Here is a 24,037-nt window from a genome sequence, read left to right on the forward strand (position 1 = left end):
GCGGCCGGTAAACCAGACACTTGGGTATATGGAGGTTTGAATAGCGGCCGATAAACCAGACACACGCGTATATGGAGGTTTGAATAGTGGCTGGTAAACCAGACACTCAGTATATGGAGGTTTGGATATTGGCCAGTAAAACGGGACACTCGGGTATATGGAGGTTTGGATATTGACTAGTAAACCGGACACTCGGTATATGGAGGATTGAAAAGCGGTCGGTAAAACGGCCACTTGGATTCAAAGGGTTAAGTTGTTTAAACTTTCTTTTTCGGTTTTTCCTCAGTCATTTCAACATTTTGTATTATTTCAATATGATTATTTAAAGAAATGTGAAATAATATTATTTCACATTTCTTTCAACCAATTTTTAACATGTCATTAATATTTTGACATTCGTCCAGTTGGCTAATAATTTAACTTTATCTAGTGGATGTGTCATACAGGTTTGCTGTACATGGTCTCCAGGAGGGGCAAACATACACCTTCCGAGTCAAGGCAGTGAATGCAGCAGGCCTCAGCAACTATTCCCCGGAGTCCGAAGAAATAACAATCTGGCCAGCTATCTGTGAGTATTTAATTTACTGTGGTCAGTACCATCATTGATACGTTACCAAAATGCTTCTCATCATTCGGTCACACTCACCCCAACGTGTTCAGATTTGGAGAGGTTAAAAATGTCTTGTGTACAATCTTTCTTATTTCTATTGGATTTCAAAGTGATGTTTCATGCATTAGAAAAATCTATTCACACTCATCAAACAAGTTTTGACTTCACTGAATATGCATCAGAATAAGAATGATTTTGTACATTCTAGCTGTGATGCCACGTCACATACTTTGTTTATATAAATGAAGATACTTGTGGCTGGCACGATGAGCCCTCGTATATTGTGATGAAGGTATCCAAAGAGCATAGGATACCATGCATGAGTTGCATTCTCTTGAAGTGTTGGGGAAAGCTTAGGAAGAGCAAGCATTGTGTTGCTGATCAAGTGGACTGACATCATCATTGTGCAGCTTTTGAGTGAAAACCACCTTTTCTCTGTGGACTCAGCTTCTCAACCTGATTCCCAAAATGTACCTGCCCCTCAACAAGCACCTCTAACTGCAGTTTGCTCAAAAAGTGGTACAAGTGGGAAAAGCAAAGCTGGTAAATTAGTATGTTACCACATTTCACAGCTCAGTCTACAGGACCACATACCACATATAATCTAGGAAAATCAACTTGAACATCAAGACTGCATTTGGCTGTTTGACATTCCCATCTTAGTCCTTATTTTATGATGTTGAGATCCCAGGTTCAAATCGCACATGCTCTGTTGATTTGTGCATTATCGACTCATGTCCTTGTCATTCATGTAAATTTACATGGATGTTTACTGATGTCGTTGTCCTACATGTGATAACTGCACAAATAACTTGCAAAGAGTAATATCATTTTCGCAAAAAAAGAAGACCTTTAACTTATCTACAAATATTATATACCATTGATCATGTGTTTTGCTGTCATCTTAGAAGTGTATCCACAAACCACAGCCTCTCCATGAACATTTCATGCGAGTACTGTTCCCGTCCTCTGGAACCACCTGAGAGAGGGTTTCCTTTTTTTTTTTTTGACCATTGGAAGAAAAAGCATAATATCTTCAATTTGAGATTATAATCTTGAAATGCAAGTACTGTAATCAAATTACACTGTTTTAAGGTTATTCCCCCCCCCCCTTAAACTGCTGTTACTGTATTTTTTTTGTAGCCCCACCAACAAGTCCACATGGCATTGTGATACTAGAAAGTGTCAAGGACTCCATGGTATTGGGATGGAAGGCTCCACGAGCAACAGGAGGCCTGGATGTGACGGGTTATTATGTAGATTACCAGATGATGAAGAACACACATGAAGGTCCTTGGCAGGAGGCAAATCTGAAACCCATTGCGGAGAGGATGTTCAGGGTAAGTTGAAAGCTCTGGTGTTTCAAGGAGAATTAGGAGATATTTTTTATAGCAATGATTAATGGATTAGGAAAACAGATTTAACACTTCATGCTCATTGAATTTGAAGGATTCCCATTACATTTCCTTTTTCTGTTCAAGTCCAGTTTTAAAATAATCTTGTGTGTTTCACGTTCATGGCGCATTTAATATTCACCTGCTTAAGCAAGGTAATGGACATTTCTGACAGGATGTGACAAAAGTTGTATACTCATGTTTGAGCTGTCAAATATTGGGTTCAATAAGTTAGGGTGTTCCCTCAATAAGTGCACTGTCTGTTGGATGGGATGTTAAGCGATGGAAACATCTGTTCACATTCATCGCTGATGGGCATGAAAGATCCCTTCATGTCTTTCAACAAAGAGTCTGTGGATGAGCTACCATTAGCATCCTGAACAAGTTCCAAGTTCTTGCCCAGACCAGCTTTACAAAGTCCAATCTCTGATTTGGGACTCCTGCACTCCATTGACCACCATGGATCAATGGCCAAATCAAAGCCTGAAACATGGCTGGCTTAAGTAACAGCTACTTACTACTACTACTACTACTACTACTACTACTACTACTACTACTACTACTACTACTACTACTACTACTACTACTACTACTACTATTACTTCTTCATCATCAACGTCATCGACAAGAATAATAGGAAGTAGCGGACATAGTGATTGCTCAAACACTTTAAAATTTACATTTGAGTGAAAGGAAAAATCCTGAGTAAGATGATCTGATATGAGAAGCCATTATGGAATTTTGGTGGAAGAGCGAGAACACTTAATGGATCAGGATGCAAAAGAACAAAAGCAACAGTAGAGAGAGGGGCGAAACAGGAACAGCAGGGTTGAAGGACAAAATAGAGGGAGACTTAGACAAATAACCGGTGTGGGGAGGAATGAGGGGTCGAGGAGAATGCATGGGATGGACAAGATGGATACGGAAGCAGGCTCTCAGGAAGGAAAAACTGGGAATTTGGAGGGACGTGGGCTTGGTCGAGAGGGTCAGTGGAAAAGATAATGGTTTTGAATGGGGGATGATCTGAGATGAATGTGAACAGCTGTCTTGAAGACTTGGATTCCCGAGGAGGGGAAAAAAAAGAGGAACGAATGAGTGGAGGTGAGCAGTGATTCTGCATTTTGGGTGTTTCACCAGAAGGGGGTTGATGGTGGACTGCATGTTTCCTGCAAAAACTTGGGGGAGGAAAAATTACGGAAAGAGCAGAGGGTGCAAGACCAGAAAGTGGGCGGGAGAAGACAGACCACTGACCTGTCTGCAATGGGAAGTGACAAGCCCATAAACTCGGCTTCATTGTGGGACATTCCCTGGGACAAAGATCATGGGTCTAAGATTCCTATCAATTGCGATGATGGATTCCATGACCTTACTGATGATTGGAAGTAAGCTAAGAGGTATGTAGTTACGGCAATCAGATTTTGCACCTTTTTATGTGATGCAGTAATGTTGGCTGATTTGTAAGCAGATAGAAGATGACCTAGTGCAATTATGTTAGGGTTAAAATGGCAAAAAGAGGAAGTGCAAGAGCATCAGAGCAGGTTTTTATGACACATAATTTGATGCTGTCTGGTCCAGTTGCAGAATCAGACTCAAGGGTTGCCAGAACCTCTCCACCTTCTCAAGTGCAAAAGATACAGAGTCCAGGAGCAGTTGGGTGTGACTGGCAGGATGGATACAGACAGTGAGGGGTTGGGGACGCAATATTTGGAGGCAAACACAGAATTGAGGCATTCGACCTTCTCACGAGTGGAGTCGGCTGTCATGCCATTCGAAGAGAGGGAAAAGATGGAAGGGGAACATACTCCAGAGACAAACCTAACAAGGCATTACCAGGTTTTACAGGAGGCAGTTAAGTTTGAAAGTTAAATCTTCAGGTTGGGCAGGTGTTGTTTTCTGGCTCTCCTGAGAGTGGACTTGGTATCAGCACCTGTTACATACACAATGCAATACATTTAATAAAGCCTCAATTTATACCAACATTTGCACAAAATAGGCACAAATAATTGTAGCATCAATGTTTAATCGACGTTTAAATATGTAGAAAGCATCTCAAAATGCAAATCCTGTCTACGTATGCAAAAACTTGCAAACAAAAACTTACTCAAACAAAACTTGACGAAAAGAACAGCTAAAATTTTTTTTTTATATATATATAATTTGATCAAATAGTGTTCTCCATATTCTCATAGTAAATATTTTTTGAAAATTTGATGACAAAATCTCGAATGGTAAAAAAGGTATGGCTTGGACAGACACACTGAAGCTCAAATGGTAAATAAAGAAAGAGGGAAGCGTTTTAAAAAGAGAAACATGGCCGCCGGCCGAATTTCGCTGAACGCGTGCAGATGGGCTGACAAGGTTTATTGTATCTACGGTGACTTTGCTCTTCTACATTTTGACCCAATTATTAATTAGTCATCTCCATAATCTCATAATTAAGGTTTGTTGAACCATTGATGCGAAAAGCTCAAATGGTAAAAAAAAAAAATGATGTCCTGGACGCACGCACGCACGCATGCACACACACACACACACACACACACACACACACACACACACACACACACACACACACACACACACACACACACACACACACACACACACACTTGCAAAACCTCATCTCTCATTGTGCGGGGGACAGGCTAATGAATATTGTGAGTGTACATCGTCTTACTTGTCAAATTGCAGCACGCATTCACATCACAACAATTTTCTCCAATAAAGGGTTAACACCCGAAACGCCGAATATTGAAATATTCCTTGTCGTCATCTGAGACAGCATTAGGGTCATTGCATATTCTATACTTCAACATCTCCTGGCGGTCAGTTCATTCTTGCTTTCGCTTTGCACATCGACTGCTCCTTTGTGTGGGAGATCAGTTTGCTATATTACTATTCGTCTCTTTGAAGGCAAAAGCTCTGTCTGCAACTTCGGTGAATTTACTTCATTGTGGTTAATGTTTCCTTGTTTACTTCTGATATTTTATTACTTGTTGGCTAATGTTTGCTATTTTACCAAAATTAATTAATTTTTGGATGGCTAATGAGAGCTATTTCACAATTTTAAAAGTAATCACACCAACCTGAGGACAGAATTTCTCTTCAGCATCATGTACCTGGCAGGTTACGAATCTGAAAGAGAACAGTGACTACAGATTTCGAGTTCGTGCTGCAAACATGGCTGGTGTTGGTCCTCCTTCAGACATTAGTGACTGCATCACGTGCCAAGAATGGACACTCGCCGTGCCAGGTAGGCGAACGCCTTCCGCTCAGGTTTGTCTCTTGCCGAGTTGAGATTTTTTTGAGAAACCTATATAAAGTTGCGAAACGATTACATCTACTCATGTCAACCTTTGGTGGGATAAGATTCATAGAATTGCACCAAAAATTATTGGCAACACACGACTTTTTCGCGTAAAACATTTGCAACAAAAGAGTTCATAGAACACATTACCCTACACAGTCTTGAGAAAAATATTACATGGCCGGTGTCATTGAGCAGGAAATTTGATTGGTTGGGATGATGTAAAATACCATAATATTTTGTCCAAGTACTGCTAAACAAAAGGTTTTTGAAAGTGCTCAGAGGTGATTTGTGTCCTACTGTGTTCAGTTAAATGATTCAATTGAGATAAAACAAATATTTCTAAGGTTGAAGAAAATATGAATTCCAGAAGTTCCCCGCCGTTGCTGCAGCGTCTTTTACACCACTGTATTTAACACATTACATTAGTTCTTCTCGCCTGTTGTTTGTGTCCGCACTGTGCTTCGCTGAAAACAGTAAATTTCCTGTTTGGAATGATTTTCAATTTTGTTTGACTGCGAGACATGCAGACAGACTAAAACAATTATCTCCCTCCTCTCCGAGCATGTGCGATTGGGATGAATTCCAAACCAAAGCACTGCGAACCTTCAGGTTCATTTTCCAATTAATGTTCTGATTCGTGTTCAAAATATAACATTCAATTGAAATGAAGTTGTTACTCGATCATAATCTGATGTTTGTCGATGGACGGACGGACAGACAGAGGTGTCGCAGGGCCAGAGCCGGACACTGGATACCATAGACCAGAGTCACAGGGCCAGAGTCGGACACTGGATACCATTGACCAGAGTCGCAGGGCCAGGCTGAATGGCAGAGCTGAGCTGTTCAGGGAGCTGAGGCGTAAAACTGTACGTGCGCTAAGGGTGGACAAGGAGGCCGATATGCGAGGAATCTGTGAGGGGGTAGAGCATCATCTGTGGTCAAGTGATTCTCATCCTGCTTACAGGAGAATTCGCACATTGCGTTCATCCAAGCCCGTCCCTCGGTGTACTGCAGTTAGAGCAGAGAGTGGTAGGCTCTTGACAGAGGAGTCTGAAATGAAGGCCCGCTGGGTCGGTTACTTTGAGCGGTTGTACCAGGCTGATCCACCATCTGTCGAGTTGGACGTCAGGGGTGTTACAATAACTGTTGCTGACCCTCCAATCCACTGTGGTCCACCTTCGTTTGTGGAAACACTGACTGCGGTGAACCGGTTGAAATGGGTAAAGCTCCAGGGATCTGTGGCATCCATGCTGAACTTCTCAAGACTGGTGGAAATGCTGCACTTGTGTCGTTGCATGCAGTTCTGTGCTCTACCTGGAACACAGGCATCATCCCAACTGATTGGAAGAGGGGGCTTGTTGTCCCTCTCTGAAAAGGGAAGGATGATTGCGAAGACTGAAACAACTAACGAGAGGTGACGCTGCTCTCAGTGCAGGGCAAGATTTTTGCTCGGATAATTCTTGATAGGGTTCGCCACCATCTGCTTGAGCACCAGCGTCCAGAGCAGTCAGGCTTTACACCAAAGAGGTCAACGATTGACCGTATCCTTGCTCTTCGGGTCCTCACCGAACGCAGACGAGAGTTTCGGCAGGGGCTGCTTGCAGCCTATGTTGATCTCTGTAAAGAATTCGATTCAGCGAATCAGGATGCTCTGTGGAGGATTCTAGGTCTTCGTGGGGTGCCACCGAAACTGATCGATCTGATGTCTGAACTCTACTCTGGTACTGAGAGTGCTGTGAGATGTGGTGATCCCATCTCTGACTTATTTTCCAGTTATTACTGGAGTTTGTCAGGGGTGTGTACTTGCCCCCACACTTTTCAGCACTTGTATGGACTGGATTCTGGGTAGGATGTCGGAGAGATCAAGCTGCGGTGCATCATTTGGGAATGTCAATATCTCTGACCTTGATTTCGCAGATGATGCAGTCATCTTTGCGGAGACTCTAGATATCATTTTTGGGGCCCTCGAGGTGCTGAATGAGATTTCGGAGCCACTGGGATTATGAGTTTCCTGGGTCAAAACTAACATCCAGGCTTCAATGACATCTTGGATGCTGCTGTCCAGTCTGTGCCTGCTTGTGGTGAGGATGTTGAGGTCCTGGAGAGATTCACTTCCTTGGCAGTGATATTCATGTCTCTGCTGGCTGTGAGTCAGAGGTCAACAGATGTCTGTGTCGGGCCTGGGAAGTCATGGATTCACTGGTTTATGGGGTGTGGCACTGCCGGTACCTGCACGGGAGGACGAAAGTCCGAGTCTTCAGGTCCTTGGTGCTTCCAGTCTTGCTCTATGGATGAGAGACTTGGACTCTGACCAGGGATCTGAGACGGAGACTTAATTCCTTTGGTACCAGGTCTCTTCGGAGAATCCTTGGCTATCGCTGATTGTGTTCAATGTGTTCAATGAGCAGTTGCTGAGAGAGACTCAAATGAGATTTGTTACTTGCATGGTCCGTGAGCGTCAGCTGCGGCTGTATGGACATGTGGCTCGTTTTCCTGACGCTGATCCCGCTCACCAGATTCTCTCAGCGAGGGAGTCTCGTGAGTGGAGGAGGTCATTGGGCCGACCACATGCCTCGTGGTTGCAGCAGGTTGATCGGCATCTCACGGAGACGGGGATAGGTCAGGTATCTGCCTGGGGGATGGCCAGACGGAGGCCCCTGGAGTACCGGCGGAAAGTGGATGCAGTGGCACGCTGCTGTGGCGCATGCTCCCATACCTGACCTGACCTGGACCTTTTTATATGACAAATAAATTACAAATAAATATAATATCACCAATAGTACAAATAAATTTGCACAAAAGAATTGTTTGCATTATGATTGGTGTAAATCATGACAACACAGCAAATCTGTGACGTAAATCTCTGTAACGACGTGCGGAGAGGTTTGCGTAGCGAACCGATCCACACCAGTACTGAATAGAAAACTGAAGAACACGGGTGGATGGTGAACGCTCGTTGAGGTGAAGTCTTGTCAAGCCCTGTGAGTATGTTTTGTAATTTCGTACTGTTTGAACGAGAGTTTGACTGTGAGTACTTCTATTAATTACTTGTTATCGGTCCTTGACTACGTTTATTAATTTCCTCCATTAATTACAGACGATTAGAACAAACCTTTTCGGCGTGCAGACCTTTAGAGCCATTGCAACCTTTCGACCCCTTAGACCTTTGAGAACCTGAATACCCTTTAAGACCTTAAGACCAATTACAACCCTAAGACCCTTTAGACCCCCAAAACCCCAATAATCTTTAGACCCCTAAGATCCTTTCAGACCCTGAAGACCCGTTGGACCCCCTCAGACCCTTCAGAACCCTGAAGATTTCTGGGGCACCATTATAACACTTAGTCTTGTGAGACCTGAAAGACACCGTTCGACCATCTGGCTGAGGGCCTTCTGCAATCATACTTGAGGATTAGAAGTCACAATCAAAAGGCCCCCAAATTGGTAAACCACCTCATTGGTACCAAGTGAAGAGGGTTCAAAATAGAATTAATCATTTAAATTTCTCTTTCTTCTTTTTTTTCAGATTCTGCTCACCTTGGTTAGTGCTGTAAGGATTCCAAATGGAATAGAAAAAGTCCCATGTGGCAAAGAGAAAATGGTGTCGATGACAACAATTTCACTCCTATTTTAATCAAATTATACCTGGTGTTGGCTTAATGGTCATGTTGGTGGGCTTGGGATCCTAGAATCCTGAGTTCAAATCCCATTTGGCTGTTGAGTTAATACCAGGTGGGGTTTACTCTGCCTGTCATCCTTCTGAGGTCAGCAAAATGAGTGCCAGCTTGCTGGTATCCTGTGTCAGAGTGGCAACCCGTCCACGATTGTGTCCAAGAGCCAAGGAGACTGCTTTGGCAGCACCAATGCTTTGCATAGAGTATAGTCCAAATGGAGTGGAATGGAATAATCAAATTTGATTTTTTTATGGGGGGGGGGGGTTATTGAAGCCAAACCTCACGAAATTTTCAAGATATTATTTTTTGAAACTTGTACAGCTATTTGTACACGTGTAGTATATGTGTATAACATCTGCTTAAAATTAGTAAAAGATCAAGGTCAATGCCATCGAAAACATGTAAAACACCTACTGGGCTGAAATTCGAAAATGTATCAACCAAATTTGTAATGCACAACATTCCATCACATAAAACACTTGATTGGTCAAATTTTCCAAATTACAAAATTGATGTTTCCATGGCAACCATTGGTTATTTGGATTTCGTAAGTATTGTGCTCTGGATGACATATTTATTGTTTGTTTGTCTGTCTGTCTGCTTATGAGAGAGGCAATTATGAGTAGGGTATCCCGAAAAATTGTGGACGGATTTGGACAAAACCTGGTGGACAGGTTTAGTGTGTGACAAGGACGAATGGTTTAGATTTTAGTGAAGATTCACAAACGGATCGAGAATTCTTTTTTTGTTTTTAACGAGAATTTGTGATTCTTCATCATTGACACGAACAAGCCAGATCCAGACACTAGAATGTTTAATGTTCAGTTACAAGTAATTCTTTCAGTTTCAAGTGATAACGTTCAATTACAAGTGATTCTTCATAATTTATAGATCGGGCCAAAAACGATATATAGCATGGTATTTCAATAAATTGTGGATGTATTACAACAAAACCTGGTGGATGAGTTGGGTGGGTGATTAAAACAAGTGGATTATATTTTGGTTTAGATCTGGATGCAGATCCAGCCTATCAGTGGAATACAAAACATAACTGTTCAGCCTGGCGGAGGTGGATGCTCTACCGAATGCCATTCTAGTTTTTACCCTCGTTTTTAAATGTTATTTCCAGTCAGTTACACATTTTCCCCAGGTGTGTGTGTTTCCTGATGCCATTCGACTCTAAGTCATGTTTATTGCTCTGAAAAGTTTTTGCAAAAGTGAACTATTTTCTGACCACTAAAAAAATCAGAGATTGCAGACCCTTGCCAGGACTTGTTTTATGTGTTGTTTGTGTAGTTTTGAGTGGGGTATTTGTGTGGTGTGTTCTGCAATTAAGAATCGACATAACTAGAACAGCCACTTTATAACTACTGGCAGTGATGACCGGATACCAAGACGTTCCGCTTTGAGACAACCCCACTTTGCTCAGACACCTGACCCTGACCCTGACCCATGATGTTTATTATTATTAAATTGAATTTAGAAAGGGATTAAAATAAATTCAATTCAAATCAAATGGAAGACCAAATAGGTACAGTCCTGCATTGGAGTCATCAGAAGGAACCCAAACAAGGAAAAAGCAAAGATGAACTCATCAGGAGGAACCTGGATAGGACTTGCATTTCAGCTGCTACTCCTCTTCCTTCAAACCTGTCCAGGCACAGCCAAGTGACCCTTATTTTAAAAAAATATATATCAAAAAACTCAAAAACAAACCATATCAAAGAAATTAAATAATTCTGGCTGCCAGATCTTGGGTCCAATCCGGTTGAAATTTAAAACATATTCCACATCAATACTAGATCATAATTTGAAGTTTCACATCGATTTATTAAGCGATTCAAGAGAAATACATTTTAAATGATTTTCACTCAATCCAATATGGCTGCAAAACTATGTGACTTATCAACTATTCATGAATACCTTGGTATCCCCAAGGCAAGTGGAACATTTGTGTGACGTTTCCCCTCGATCTGTCCAGCTGTTCTGGAGAAGATTTTTTTATAGGTTTTAGGGTAAATCCAAGATGGTTGCCAAACCATGTGACCTATGAAGTTATATGTGTGAACCTTTTGTTCCTCATGGATAGACGGTTATACTTGTAAAGTTTTGCCTTGATCTGTTCAGCCACTTTAGAGAAGAAGACTTTTGAAGAGTTTTTTTTAACACAATATGGCTGCCGAATCACATGAGTGATGATGTCATCAGATTTTTTTTCTGCAGACCATTTTATCCCGAGATGGGCCTTAAAATTTTTTAATACTAATCAGATGTAGCATTCCACATATGCAATTATGATGTTATGACGAAGGCACCTACGATGTCATTAAAAATAAATCACACTTATTTCCCATGAGGAGTACTTGCTTTGTGCCAAGTTTCAATTTCTTCCTTGTGGTTTTGGAGATACAGAGGTCTAAAGTTTTTCTGTTTTTTCCAACATAGCTGCCACACCATGTGACCTACGATGTCGTCATTATCAATAAAATATTACACATGAGTAGTTTCACCTCTGGTGAAAATTTCGTCTCGATCCAACAAGTGGTTGCAGAGAAAAACACTAAAGTTGTGTGTGGACAAACAAACAAGCAAGAAAAAGACATCGTGCAGAGCACAATACTTGTGAAATCTACCCCCCTCTCCAAAGGTTGCCATGGATACATCAAATTGTCCATTTCATTAAAATTAAAATTGACAATCTTAATCAAAGCTCAGGTTAATCAGATGAAAATTGACTATTTTTCAGATATTGATTTTAGAAGTTCGCCTTTGAGTTGGCCTTTGATATTTTGACCTCAAAAATAGTTGCTTTCCCAATTCAGTGATGGACTATGAAATTGCTGTTTAATTTTCAAGTTAATAGGATGTATGTAAATTGATGATTTTTTTTCACGTGAAAATTTTGGCGTCAGGAAGGGCATCCGGCCATAAAACATTGCCTCAAGAAAAAGCCAAACCCCTGCACAGCAGGGAAAAATGGCTGTAAAAACGGTCATATATTTCACGTGAAAATTGATCATTTTAGATGTTTGCCCTTGAGTTAAACTTTGACCTTTTGATCTTAAAAATGGTTGGTTTCCCAATTCAGTAATGCACTTTGCAATTTCCGTTTAATTTTCAAGTCAGTCAGATGAAAAATGACAATTTTTAGAAATTTGACCTCAAAATGACCTTTGACCTGTGACCTCAAAATCAATAGACTTCTCAGTTGAGACTACCTCTTCAACCTGTTAAAGTTTCATAATGATCGGTTTAGAATTGTGACCTCTAGCTGATTGACAAATAGACAGAGATAATTTAAAAAATCGACTGACCAATGTACTTTAAAAATCTTCCATTTTGCAAGTAACAGACAAACAAACAGACAGACAGACAGACAAACAGACAGAATAACAAAATCGACTGTTATGTCCAATTTACTTGAAGAATCTTCGATTTTGCAAGCTCCGTCCCTCGGATAGAAAATTAAACAGCAATTGTAAAGTGTATTACTGAATTGGGAAACCAACTATTTTTGAGACTTGAAACATATTCGATTTTGCAAGGAATAAACAGACAAACTATCAGACCCAAATGCAATACCTCTCCTTTGGTGAAGGTAACTAACAACAAGAAACTGGCTCACTGGACTTGGTGGCATAATGCTGAACACACCCCATCACCGAACGGAGTTCCAGCAACGAGTTATCATGACAGTGAAAATAATGATCAACAGAGAGAAATTACTGCAAGCTATAAAAATGATGATGTGAAAACTAAGGGCGGGGGGGGGGGGTGAGTGAAGACACAAGGAAAATTCATTAGAATCAATTTCATTCTGAAGAAAACAACCCAAAATAGTGTAATCACCTATCAGAAAAAGATACCGTATTGAGCGGAGCTGCAACATTGTTTTCAGCTCAACATCCTGGGTTTCCATTCATGTGATTGCTGTCTATGCCTGGTGTTGGCTTAATGCCTAGAGTGGTGGGCTTGGGATCTGAGAGTCCTGCGTTCACATCCACTAAGCTGTTGAATTAATACCAGGTGGGATTGACTCTGCCTGTCATTCTTCTGAGGTTGGCAAAATGAGTGCCAGCTTGCTGGTATCCTGTATCCGAGTGGCGACCCGTCCAGGATTGTGCCCAATAGCCAAGGAGACTGTTTTGGCAGCACCAATGCTCTGCACAGAGTATGGTCCCAATGGATGGATGGATTGCTATCTGTATCCCCATAAGGAGGCAAAGGGTGTGTGCGTGTGTGTGTATGTCTGGAGTGGGGGGATGGGGGTTAAGGGTTACCGGTTTATCTACGTTATCCACTGTTCATTGTATTATGTCAATGATGTCACAGGTTCATCCCTCAAACTCTGTCAATGATTTTGTCTTCTGCCATGCTGTACGTCATTGCACACTCATCATCCACCCGAGACCCATCATTTTTGCACAACATTATTCTGAATTAATTCTCCTTTCCATCATGTTGTCTTGTTCATAAAAAATAATCAATCCAAACACAGGATTGCCATTGGTTCTACATTCCTGAAATCATAGCAAGTCAGCTTTGTCAAGTGCCTTACCATCAGATTTTGAGTCTCAATGTTGTATAGAGAAAGGCTTACAGATTTTGCTCTCCTTTTCTTGAAATTTTCAACAACGCATTCGTGATGGAGCTCTGGCCATGCTGTTCTTTTTCACTAAGTCAATAATATCGAGCTTTCTGTCCATAGAAATTTATTTTTGTTTACCCGACATGATCCCCCATCTTGGCTACAAACAGCAAGGCCTTCAGATTTTCAGTACTATACTGTATGAGATAATCAGCTGTCTGTCATTTGTTTAATGTGTGAGTGACCGACGTACAAGAGTAGGGTCTAAAATATCCCAGATAGTGCATGGGGAGTGTCTCGACAGCTTGGTCTGCTGCTTCACAGGCAGAGTGATACATTGGTCCGTGCTCCGTCCGTCGGATGGTCGTTGATCTGGGGACCCATCTGCTAGCATTAAGTTGATGGACATTAAAGATCACACTGTGTCCTTCATGAAGAAAAGGCGAGTTATTGCCGGCACCCTGAACAAATTACAAATTATTACCGTAATATACAAGGGGCATCACATTAGCGGCGCAACCGTTGACCTTTGAAGATGGTGAAGGTGTGCATTCTGAACTGGTGAATTGACTCTCTGGCTAAAAAAGCATACATACGGACAAATGTTCAATAATGATCAGATCTCACATTACTCAGATTTGACATTCCATGTTTGGTTTCCTTTTAACATCCAACCAACTGCGGCATGCAATGGTGTTTAACAGAAACTGCATATCACAATCAAACACACGCAGAAACGTCAGTTTTGCAAAGGATTCGAGGATAGTGTTTCATTGCATTAATGAAAACCCGTAAATTTTCGTGCAAAACTGGCACATTTAGAAGTGATATCTGCGATCGGATTTATTTTCTTAATTTCTATATGTTAAAGGCTGAATGCTTGGCATGGCAGGATTGTTGAGTGTGGAATGTCTCGGCACATCCGCAGGTTCAGCATTTGTTCCGAATTTCAAATTGTAACGCCAATTCGGTTCCCCATGACGAAGGTGCATGGACAGCTAAAAGTTACCAGGGTGAGCGTGTGGAGCATCGTTCTAAAAGCAGGTTACCGACATTCAGAATACAAACTACAAAGCGCTGCTCATTTTCATGATTCATATTATCTATACATCTTGCCAGCTCAAAATTGCTGGAGCATTCTGAAATACAGCACACATCTGAGTTTGATTTTAAATCTGAATGAACCTTAAAGATCCATCGAATCAGAAATTCATGTTTAGTTGAATGAATAGATATGGCTTCACTTTAAATTTAATCGTTTTTTTTTCTTGAATAAATGCTGCACTGTATGACAGCTGGCCTCCAAAGCCAGTCACTGACTGGGCATCCTTCGTCGTGCAAAGTCCTTCCTCATTGCACCTGAGTTCCTGGCCACGTACAAAGCTTTCATCCGCAGTCTGATGGAGTACTGATCCCCCCCCCCTCTGGGCTGGTGCTCCTGCCTCACACCTCACTCCACTTCACGCTAAGGAAAACAAGGCTTTTACGATCAATGGCATCTCCCGCGATGAAGCTGAGTCTTTGGGTCTCTCACTCTCTCACCAGAGGCAGGTTGGTGGTCTTTCTGTTTTCTTCTTCTTCTTCTTCTTCTTCTTCTTCTTCTTCTTCTTCTTCTTCTTCTTCTTCTTCTTCTTCTTCTTCTTCTTCTTCTTCTTCTTTTGGCTGCTCCCGTTAGGGGTCGCCGCAGCAGATCATCCGTCTCAATTTCGCTCTATCCTCCACATCTTCCATTGACACTCCAACCACCCGCATGTCTGCCCTCACCACATCCATGAACCTCTTCTTTGGCCTTCCTCTTCTCCTCCTACCTGGCGGCTCCATCCTCAGCATCCTTCTCCCGATATACCCCACATCCCTCCTGTGCACATGTCCAAACCATCTCAATCTCGCCTCTCACTTTGTTTCCAAACCGTTCTACCTGCGCTGTCCCTCTAATATACTCATTTCTTATCCTATCCATCCTCGTCACTCCCAACGACAATCGCAGCATCTTTAACTCTGCCACCTCCAGCTCTGCTTCCTGTCTTTTTGTCAGCACCACCGCCTCCAAACCATACAACATAGCTGGTCTCACGACCATCTTATATACTTTCCCCTTCACACTTGCAGATACCCTTCTGTCACAAATCACTCCTGCAACTCTTCTCCACCCACTCCATCCTGCCTGCACTCTCTTTTTCACTTCTCTCCCACACTCCCCGTTACTTTGGACAGTTGATCCCAAGTATTTAAACCCATCCACCTTCCCCACCTCAACTCCTTGCAACCGCACCATACCACCACCCTCCCTCTCATTTACGCACATGTACTCCGTCTTACTCCGACTGACTATCATTCCCCGTCTCTCCAGTGCGTACCTCCACCTCTCGAGGCTTGCCTCAGCCTGCTCCCTACTCTCCCTACAGATCATGATGTCATCCGCGAACATCATAGTCCATGGAGACTCCAGTCTGATTTCGTCCGTCTACCTGTCCAGTGTCCATCACCATTGCAAACAGGAAAGGGCTCAGAGTCGATCCTTGATACAAACCTTTACCTTAAACCGGTCCGTCATTCCTCGCGCACACCTCACCACTGTCACACTGTCCTCATACATATCCTGCACCATCCTCACATACTTCTCCACCACTCGCGACTTCCTCATACAATGCCACAACTCCTCTCTTGGCACCTGATCATAAGCTTTCTCTAAATCCACAAACACACAATGTAACTCCTTCTGGCCTTCCCTATACTTCTCCATCAACATTCTCAAAGCAAACATTGCATCAGTGGTGCTCTTTCCTGGCATAAACCCATATTGCTGCTCACAGATCGTCACCTCTCCTCTCAACCGAGCTTCCACTACTCTTTCCCATAACTTCATGGTGTGGCTTAACGACTTTATCCCTCGGTAATTTCCACAGCTCTGCACATCACCCTTATTCTTAAAAATCGGTACCAGTACACTTAATCTCCACTCCTCCGGCATCCTCTCACTTTCCAAGACTTTATTAAGCAATCTGGTTAACAACCCCACTGCCATCTCTCCGAAGCACTTCCATGCCTCCACTGGTATATCATCTGGGCCAACCTTTCCACTTTTCATCCTCTTCATTGCAGTCCTCACTTCATCCTTACTGATCCACCCCACTTCCTGATTCACTATCTCCACCTCTTCCATCTCTCTCTCTCTCTCTCTCTCTCTCTCTCTCTCTCTCTCTCTCTCTCTCTCTCTCTCTCTCTCTCTCTCTCTCTCTCTCTCTCTCTCTCTCTCTCTCTCTCTCTCTCTCTCTCTCTCTCTCTCTCTCTCTCTCTCTCTCTCTCTCTTTTTCTTCAATCATCAGCTCCTCAAAGTACTCCATCCACCTTCTCAACACACTCTCCTCGCTCGTCAGCACATTCCCATTTGTGTCCTTTATCACCCGAACCTGCAGCACATCCTTCCCAGCTCGGTCCCTCTGTCTTGCCAATCGGTATAAATCCTTTTCCCCTTCCTTTGTATCCAACTTCTCATACAGCTCATCATATGCCTTTTCCTTAGCCTTTGCCACCTCTCTCTTTGCCTTTTGCCGCCACTCCTTGTACTCCTGCCTACTTTCTTCATCTCTGTGGCTATCCCAATTCTTTTTTGCCAAACTCTTCTTCCTTATACTTTCCTGTACTTCCTCGTTCCACGACCAAGTCTCCTTGTCTTCCTTCCTCTGTCCTGATGTCACACCAAGTACCTTCCTAGCTATCTCCATCACCACTTCTGCAGTAGTTGCCCAGTCGTCCCACACCTCTTTACCACCATCCAACACCTGTCTCACCTCCTCCCTAAATTCCACGCAACAGTCTTCCTCCTTCAGCTTCCACCATCTGGTCCTTGGTTCAGCCCTCACTCTCTTCCTCAACCTCACCTCCAAAATCATCCCACAAACCACCATCCAATGCTGTATAGCTACACTATCCCCTGCCACCACCTTACAGTCTCTAATCTCTTTCAGGTTGCATCTCCTGCTTAAGATGTAATCCACCTGTGTGCACTCTTGTACACTTCCTCCACTCTTGTACATCACCCTGTGCTCCTCCTCCTTCTTAAAATATGTATTTACCACTGCCATTTCCATTCTTTTTGAAAAATCCACCACCATCTGCCCTTCCACATTCCTCTCATTGACACCGTACCTACCCATCACCTCCTCATCATCTTTATTGCCTTCCCCAACATGCCCATTGAAATCCACTCCAATCGCCACTCTTTCTTCCTTGGATATGCTCTCCACCACTTCATCAAACTCACTCCATAAATCTTCTTTCTCCTCCATCTCACACCCCATATGTGGGGCATATGCACTGATGACATTCATCATCACCCCCTCAATTTCCAACTTCACACTCATCACTCGGTCCGACACTCTCCTCACCTCCAATACCCTCTTAACATAATCCTCCTTCAGGATTACCCCGACACCATTTCTCCTCCCATCCACACCATGGTAGAACAGTTTGAAACCACCTCCAATGCTCCTAGCCTTACACCCCATGCACTTGGTCTCTTGTACACACAGTATGTCCACCTTTGTTCTCTCCATCATATCAGCCAACTCTCACTCTTTGCCAGTCATAGTCCCAACATTCAGAGTTCTCACTCTCAACTCCACACTTCTACCCTTCCTCCTCTCCCACTGCCTCTGGGCACGCCTTCCCCCTCTCCTTCTCCTCCTTCGCCCAGCAGTAACACAGTTTCCACCTGTACCCTGCTGGCTAACAGTACCGGTGGCGGTCGTTGGTAACCCAGACCTCGACCGATCCAGTATGGAAATCCGGTTTATGATACACATATTGATTTGGCACAGATTTTATGCCAGATTCCCTTCTTGACACAACCCTCCCCATTTATCCAGGCTTGGGACTGGTGCTGAGAGTGCACTAACTTGTGTAACCACATTGGCTGGGTTGGTCTTTCTGTTTTCTACTGTGTCCAATCTGGCCTTGCCCGCCCCCCTGCTCTGTCTATGATCTCCCCCCCCTATATTTCTGCAGGGTGCTCAAGCCCCGCCAAAAAACCCCTTCTGGTGAAACTGACAAAATCAAGAATCACTGCTCACCTTCACTCTTTCATTCCTCTTGTTTCCCGCCTCTGGAACAAACTCCCACACTTCTTCAATCCCACTCCTCTCTCCAGGTCTTCAAAACAGCTGTTCACCACCATCTCATATCTTCCCCATCCAAAATCTTGATCTTTACTACCCCCGTTAATCCACCCCAAACCAACCTCCTCCAAATTCCCTGTTTTCCTTCTTGAAAGTCCCTGTAGTACAACCGTGTTTACCCCATGCACCCTGCCCCTTCCCTCTCCCTTCCACAGATATCCTATTGTCTTTGTTTCCCACTATTTTGTGCTTTCCTCTCCCACCCCTCTTGCCTCCTGTTTTATGTTTCTGTGTTTAAAAGCCGACATGATCCCCCAAAAGATTAGAAATAATTCTAATCGAATGGAAAAGAGGAAAATGGACAGAGCAGTTGTGGAAAAGGGGCCATTCAAAAATTATGTAATTGCATGGCGGGTTGGGGGTGGGGGTGGGGAGTGTATGTCCAAGTGTTACAGAGTGTTGGGAGAGAGAGATGGAGCCAAAAACGATATAAATCACGATATCTCAACATTGTAAACAGATGATGACAAAACTTGGTGGATGAGTTGGTTAGGTGACAAGAATAAGCCAATTAGATTTTTGTTAAGGTCCGGATGCAGATCCAGCCTATCAGTGGGATACAAAACGTAAACTGTTAAGCCTGGTGGAGGTCTGCAGTCTATTGAGTACCGTTCTGGTTACTACAATAATTACAGAGAAGTGTTACATCAAAATACCACTAAACGCCACATTTACCTCGTTCTAGCTCTATGATTTACCCTTTGTGTGCTGAGACAATCGTTCCGGCAATTACGTCACAAAGATGACATAACCATGGCGGTTGGTGGTTTTCTGGAATTTTTAGGGACGGTACGTGCCAGGTTGGTTTTTTTAAAACTTTTACACCTCAAAAATTATTTGAATTAAAAACCACGTTCAGTTCTTTGTTTATTACTTTAAAATCAATATCATCACATCAAAAAAAAAAATTCTGATTTTGCGGACCTGTAAAATGCATAGCACATGAGAGGAGGTGTAAAGAAGCAGAGTGGAATTTTTACGAATAACAATTGATTATGACGACTTCCCTATAGGACGAGGCTTATAGTTTGTTAGTACAATTTGTGCCCCAATTTTTAATGGTACCCCAGAATTTATTAAAGCCCGAAGAACACTAAAGCACCATTAATTTATTTATTTTCCCCTTCCTGCACTCCCAATTTCCGAGCTGTATCTCGGAGACGGCTGGGACTTTTAGAATGAAGCTTTGCCACAATAATGGGAATACAAATTATGTGGGGTTGACAAAAAATTTTTTAATTTCGTGACATAAATTTTAAGATCATGACCCAATTATAGACATTTTAACATTTTCCACCAAAACTCGACAAAGGTGTGTCCAATCATAACAAAATTTCCCTTCCGAGATAGCATACAGTATTTATATTTACTTCTTTTACATAAATGTAGCATACATTTATGCTTATTTTACATCATTCCCCTCTAGGTTAAAGCTCAAGGTCTTATTTCCCAAGGAGTACTAAACCACCATTTAGGTATTTCTCCCTTTTTTCAGTATCTTTAAGCTGTATCTCTGAGCTGGCTGGGACATTTGTAATGAAACTTTGCATGATAATGGGAAGAAAAGTATGTGGGGATGATATAATTTTTTTGACATTGACTTAATCTTTAAGGTCATGACCTAATTATAGACATTTTAACATTTTTTACCAAAACTCAACTCAAGTATATCCAATCAGAACAAAATTGCACTCATTCAATAGACCAGAGCAAGGCACAGTTACATTTATTTACATAATACCCTTCTGAGTTAAAGAGCAAAGACAAATGGCAGTCTGAGAAAAAAAAAACATTTTTCTCATTGCTCAATTTTGCCAATGCCAAGTCTCAAAGACTGCTTGGCCTTCCAAGATGTTCTTGTATCATAATAATGTACCTGCACTAGAGTTCTGCACATGATGTTTGATTAGTATCATTGACCTACTTTTTTCAGAGTGACCAAATTAACAAAAATACACCTGTTTGTTCAGACCTTGACTAATTCTCCTCCGATTTTCATGTTGTTCAGTTTTTTGGATAGATAATTATATATGGGGACACATTTTCTTAATTTACCCTCTATCCTAAATGTTGAAGGTCAAGGTCAATGGTGGTCAGAAAAAAATAACACCATCATTGGATCACGGGCCAAGGGTAATTCACGGGCGATAGCCAAGGGTTAGTCATGGGTGATAGCCAAGAAAAAGTCATGGGCAACCGCCAAGATTAAGCCTCCCCCATTCGGGGAGGCTTACCCTTGGTGATCGCTTTATGATCACAGATGTCTCGTTTATATTGCTCTTAAATTCCAATTTTATTATGAACTGGAAAGTTTGTAGAACCTGATATCCCGCACAGTGTTCAAGTTTAAACCATACAGTACTGTACTTCAATTTTAATGAAATATTAATTTTAACGATCTTTGAAAAAAAAATCAGTAAGTTTAGTGTTATTGAAGTAGTCCAGAAGCAGTTCCGAATACCACCCTGATATACACCCCATTGAACCTTTATTTAAATTGAAGTACTGCAAAACTGGAGGTTCTTGAAAGTATTATGACAGGTGATTTGTGTTTCACAGTGTTCAAGTATAAAATTAAATTCAAATAGAATAAAGATTGTAAAAGTTGTATAAATAAATAAATTAATTCCAGAACATACCAGCATTTTTTGAAGTGTCTATTACATCATCTTATCAATTCTCTTTTTATTTTCGTTTATGGATGTGGATGTTCACCAAAATTGAAGCAATTCATTCTTGTCACACACCCAACCTGTCCACCAACTTTCGTCCGAAACCGTCCACAACTTTTTAGATATTGTGTAATAAGGTATATCGCCTTTAGCCCTATCACTCAATGGTGAAGGATCACTTAAAAAAAATTCTCGCATCTGGATGCATATGTTCACCAATATCGAAGAAATCCATCCTTGTAAAATACCTGACCTGTCCACCAAGTTTTCTCCGAATCTGTCCACAACGTTTTGAGATAGCGTGTTACATATAATTCCAAGCTCGATCACTCATTGGTGAAGAATCATTTTTTTTAATTCTAGTCGCCGACCTGGTCGCCTACTAGTTTTAATACTATTACTACTACTACTACTACTACCTACCACTACCACCACTACTAATATCTGGATCCAGAACTTCACCAAAGTACAATCAATTTGTCCTCATCACACCTCAAACTTGTCCACGAAATTTCGTCTCAATCCGTTCACAACTTTTTAAGATATCCTATTCACAGACAAGCAATCAGACAGACAAATGAAAGAAATCACTCATGGAGTGAGACTTGGCAAAACAGAACAAAGTCGAAGAACATTCGGTGAGCATTTACCTCCGCCAGGCTGAACAATTAATGTTTTTTTATCCCACTGATTGTCTGGATCTGAACCAAACTCAAATTGGCTTGTTCTTGTCAACAAACCAACTCATCCACCAATAGTTTTGTCATAACTCATCCACAACTTTTTGAGATATCATGATATATATATATATATATATATATGTATATATATATATATATATATATATATATTTATATATTTATATATGTATATATATATATATATATATATATATATTTTTATATATATATTTATATATATATATATATATATATATATATATATATATATATATAGTTTTTGGCCCTATCACTTTTAGAAATTAGTCAAATGTTGACCTTTTGACCTCAAAAATGATTGGTGGTTGAATAGTGACTTGATATGCAAATCCTGTTCAAATTTCAAGTGAATTGGAAAAAATTAAGGATTTTATAAACTCCTCCTCGTTGTTGACCTTTGGCCTATGTTGACCTCAAAAATAATTAGTGGTTGAATTCAGTGAACTGATGAGATATTTTCTCAGGTCAGGTCAGATTAGATCTGTGACTTGCTATAGGTACTATGTAAACCTGTACTAACCTGTTCCATGGTCAGATTGTTGGCAACTAAACCTTCTCCCCCACTAAGTTTCTTGGTGTGCAGGGTGTATGATATGGACACCCAGCAGGATGAAAAACAAAACCTGTCAACGGGCGGAGGTGCAACTTGTGAGCCAATGGCCATCCATATCTAGTGCCCAACTATGTCTGCGGACGTCCTCCTGCAGTTTGGTTACTTTTTATGAGGAGGTTGGTGGCAGGATTTGCACTCTGGCCACCGTAAAACCCTTCATTCTGCAAAACATACTAAAAGCATTTTATAAATCTGAAAACCCACTCCACAGGATTCCCTCCTGTGCAGATGCTCTTCACAGTGAAGCTCACTGGATGATGGGATTGGGGCAAAGCCTTCAGGACCCGCAATCTTTAATGATGGGAGGGAAACCACAGGGTAACCTTCCCGGGTCAGATTTCGGTAGTGTGTGTCGGGGTGGTGCTTTGACAAGTAATCAAAATAACGTAATCAAGTTATAATCTTAACTAAGGGCCCTGTCAAACCTTGACGTTTTAGCCAGCGTATGGCAACGTATCAAAATGTATGTAAAACGCTGGCGTACGCTGAACTATTGATGTTTTTTTCAGTTCTGGGCGTATTCATAAGAGTTGGACGTAAGCATAACGTATTAGTAACGTACACAGAACGTTTCGATAACTTATAGATAACTTATACCAATGAATGCTCAGCATGTTGTCGGCGTTCACAACCTATGCCCAACGATAGTCTAACTTATGCATAGTGCGGCAGAGTATCACCGACGATCACGTGGCATTGCCTATTAATAGGCTGCCGCTCAACGATTTAAATCGCTGCCGCTCGACGATTTTAATCATAACCAAGCGAGACATCGAAGTGTCAACATCACCGTCATGCCGAAGAAAACTTCGAAGAATGCTGCAAAGAAGTCTCCTGGCCGTGGCCGTGGACGCGGACGCAAGGAGAATCCATCATCACCCACACCCTCCCCCATCACGCTCACCTATGACAACTGACATGGACCTACTACTACTACTACTACTACTACTACTACCGACCACTACCACCACCACTACTACTGACACGCTCACCTACTACTACTACTGATACTACTGACATGGACATCTACTCAACATGGAGTCTGGAACACTGACGGGTTCCTCCTGTGAACCCAATTTTTATATTCCAATTCCCCTAAACGCTGCCAATACACCATTATACGGTAGCTGTAAGTTAGAAACACGTTCAGTGAGTTCTGTGGTCGTCCAGAAGACGCCAAATACGTCTACATACGTCAATATGCGTTTGAGATACGTTACACATAGGTTCAAAGCACGTTACTCATAGGTTAGAAATAAGTTTCGGGTATGCTAAATATT

General features: G+C 41.9%; 1 protein-coding gene across 2 annotated transcripts in view; it reads left to right on the forward strand.

Annotated features, from left to right (window-relative positions):
• The window catches only part of MYOM1 (myomesin 1), a 160,929-nt gene that overhangs the window by 109,949 nt on the left and 26,943 nt on the right, over nucleotides 1-24,037 (forward strand). For both annotated transcript variants that reach the window (XM_085846647.1, XM_085846648.1), the window contains 3 exons: nucleotides 447-568; nucleotides 1,754-1,950; nucleotides 5,131-5,257. In XM_085846647.1, coding sequence (XP_085702773.1) covers nucleotides 447-568; nucleotides 1,754-1,950; nucleotides 5,131-5,257 — 446 coding nt within the window. The remainder of the gene's footprint in view (nucleotides 1-446; nucleotides 569-1,753; nucleotides 1,951-5,130; nucleotides 5,258-24,037) is intronic.

Source organism: Eptatretus burgeri, chromosome 11 (assembly GCF_056783735.1).
Source record: "Eptatretus burgeri isolate ZD-2024b chromosome 11, Ebu_testis_v1, whole genome shotgun sequence".
NCBI lineage: Eukaryota > Metazoa > Chordata > Myxini > Myxiniformes > Myxinidae > Eptatretus > Eptatretus burgeri.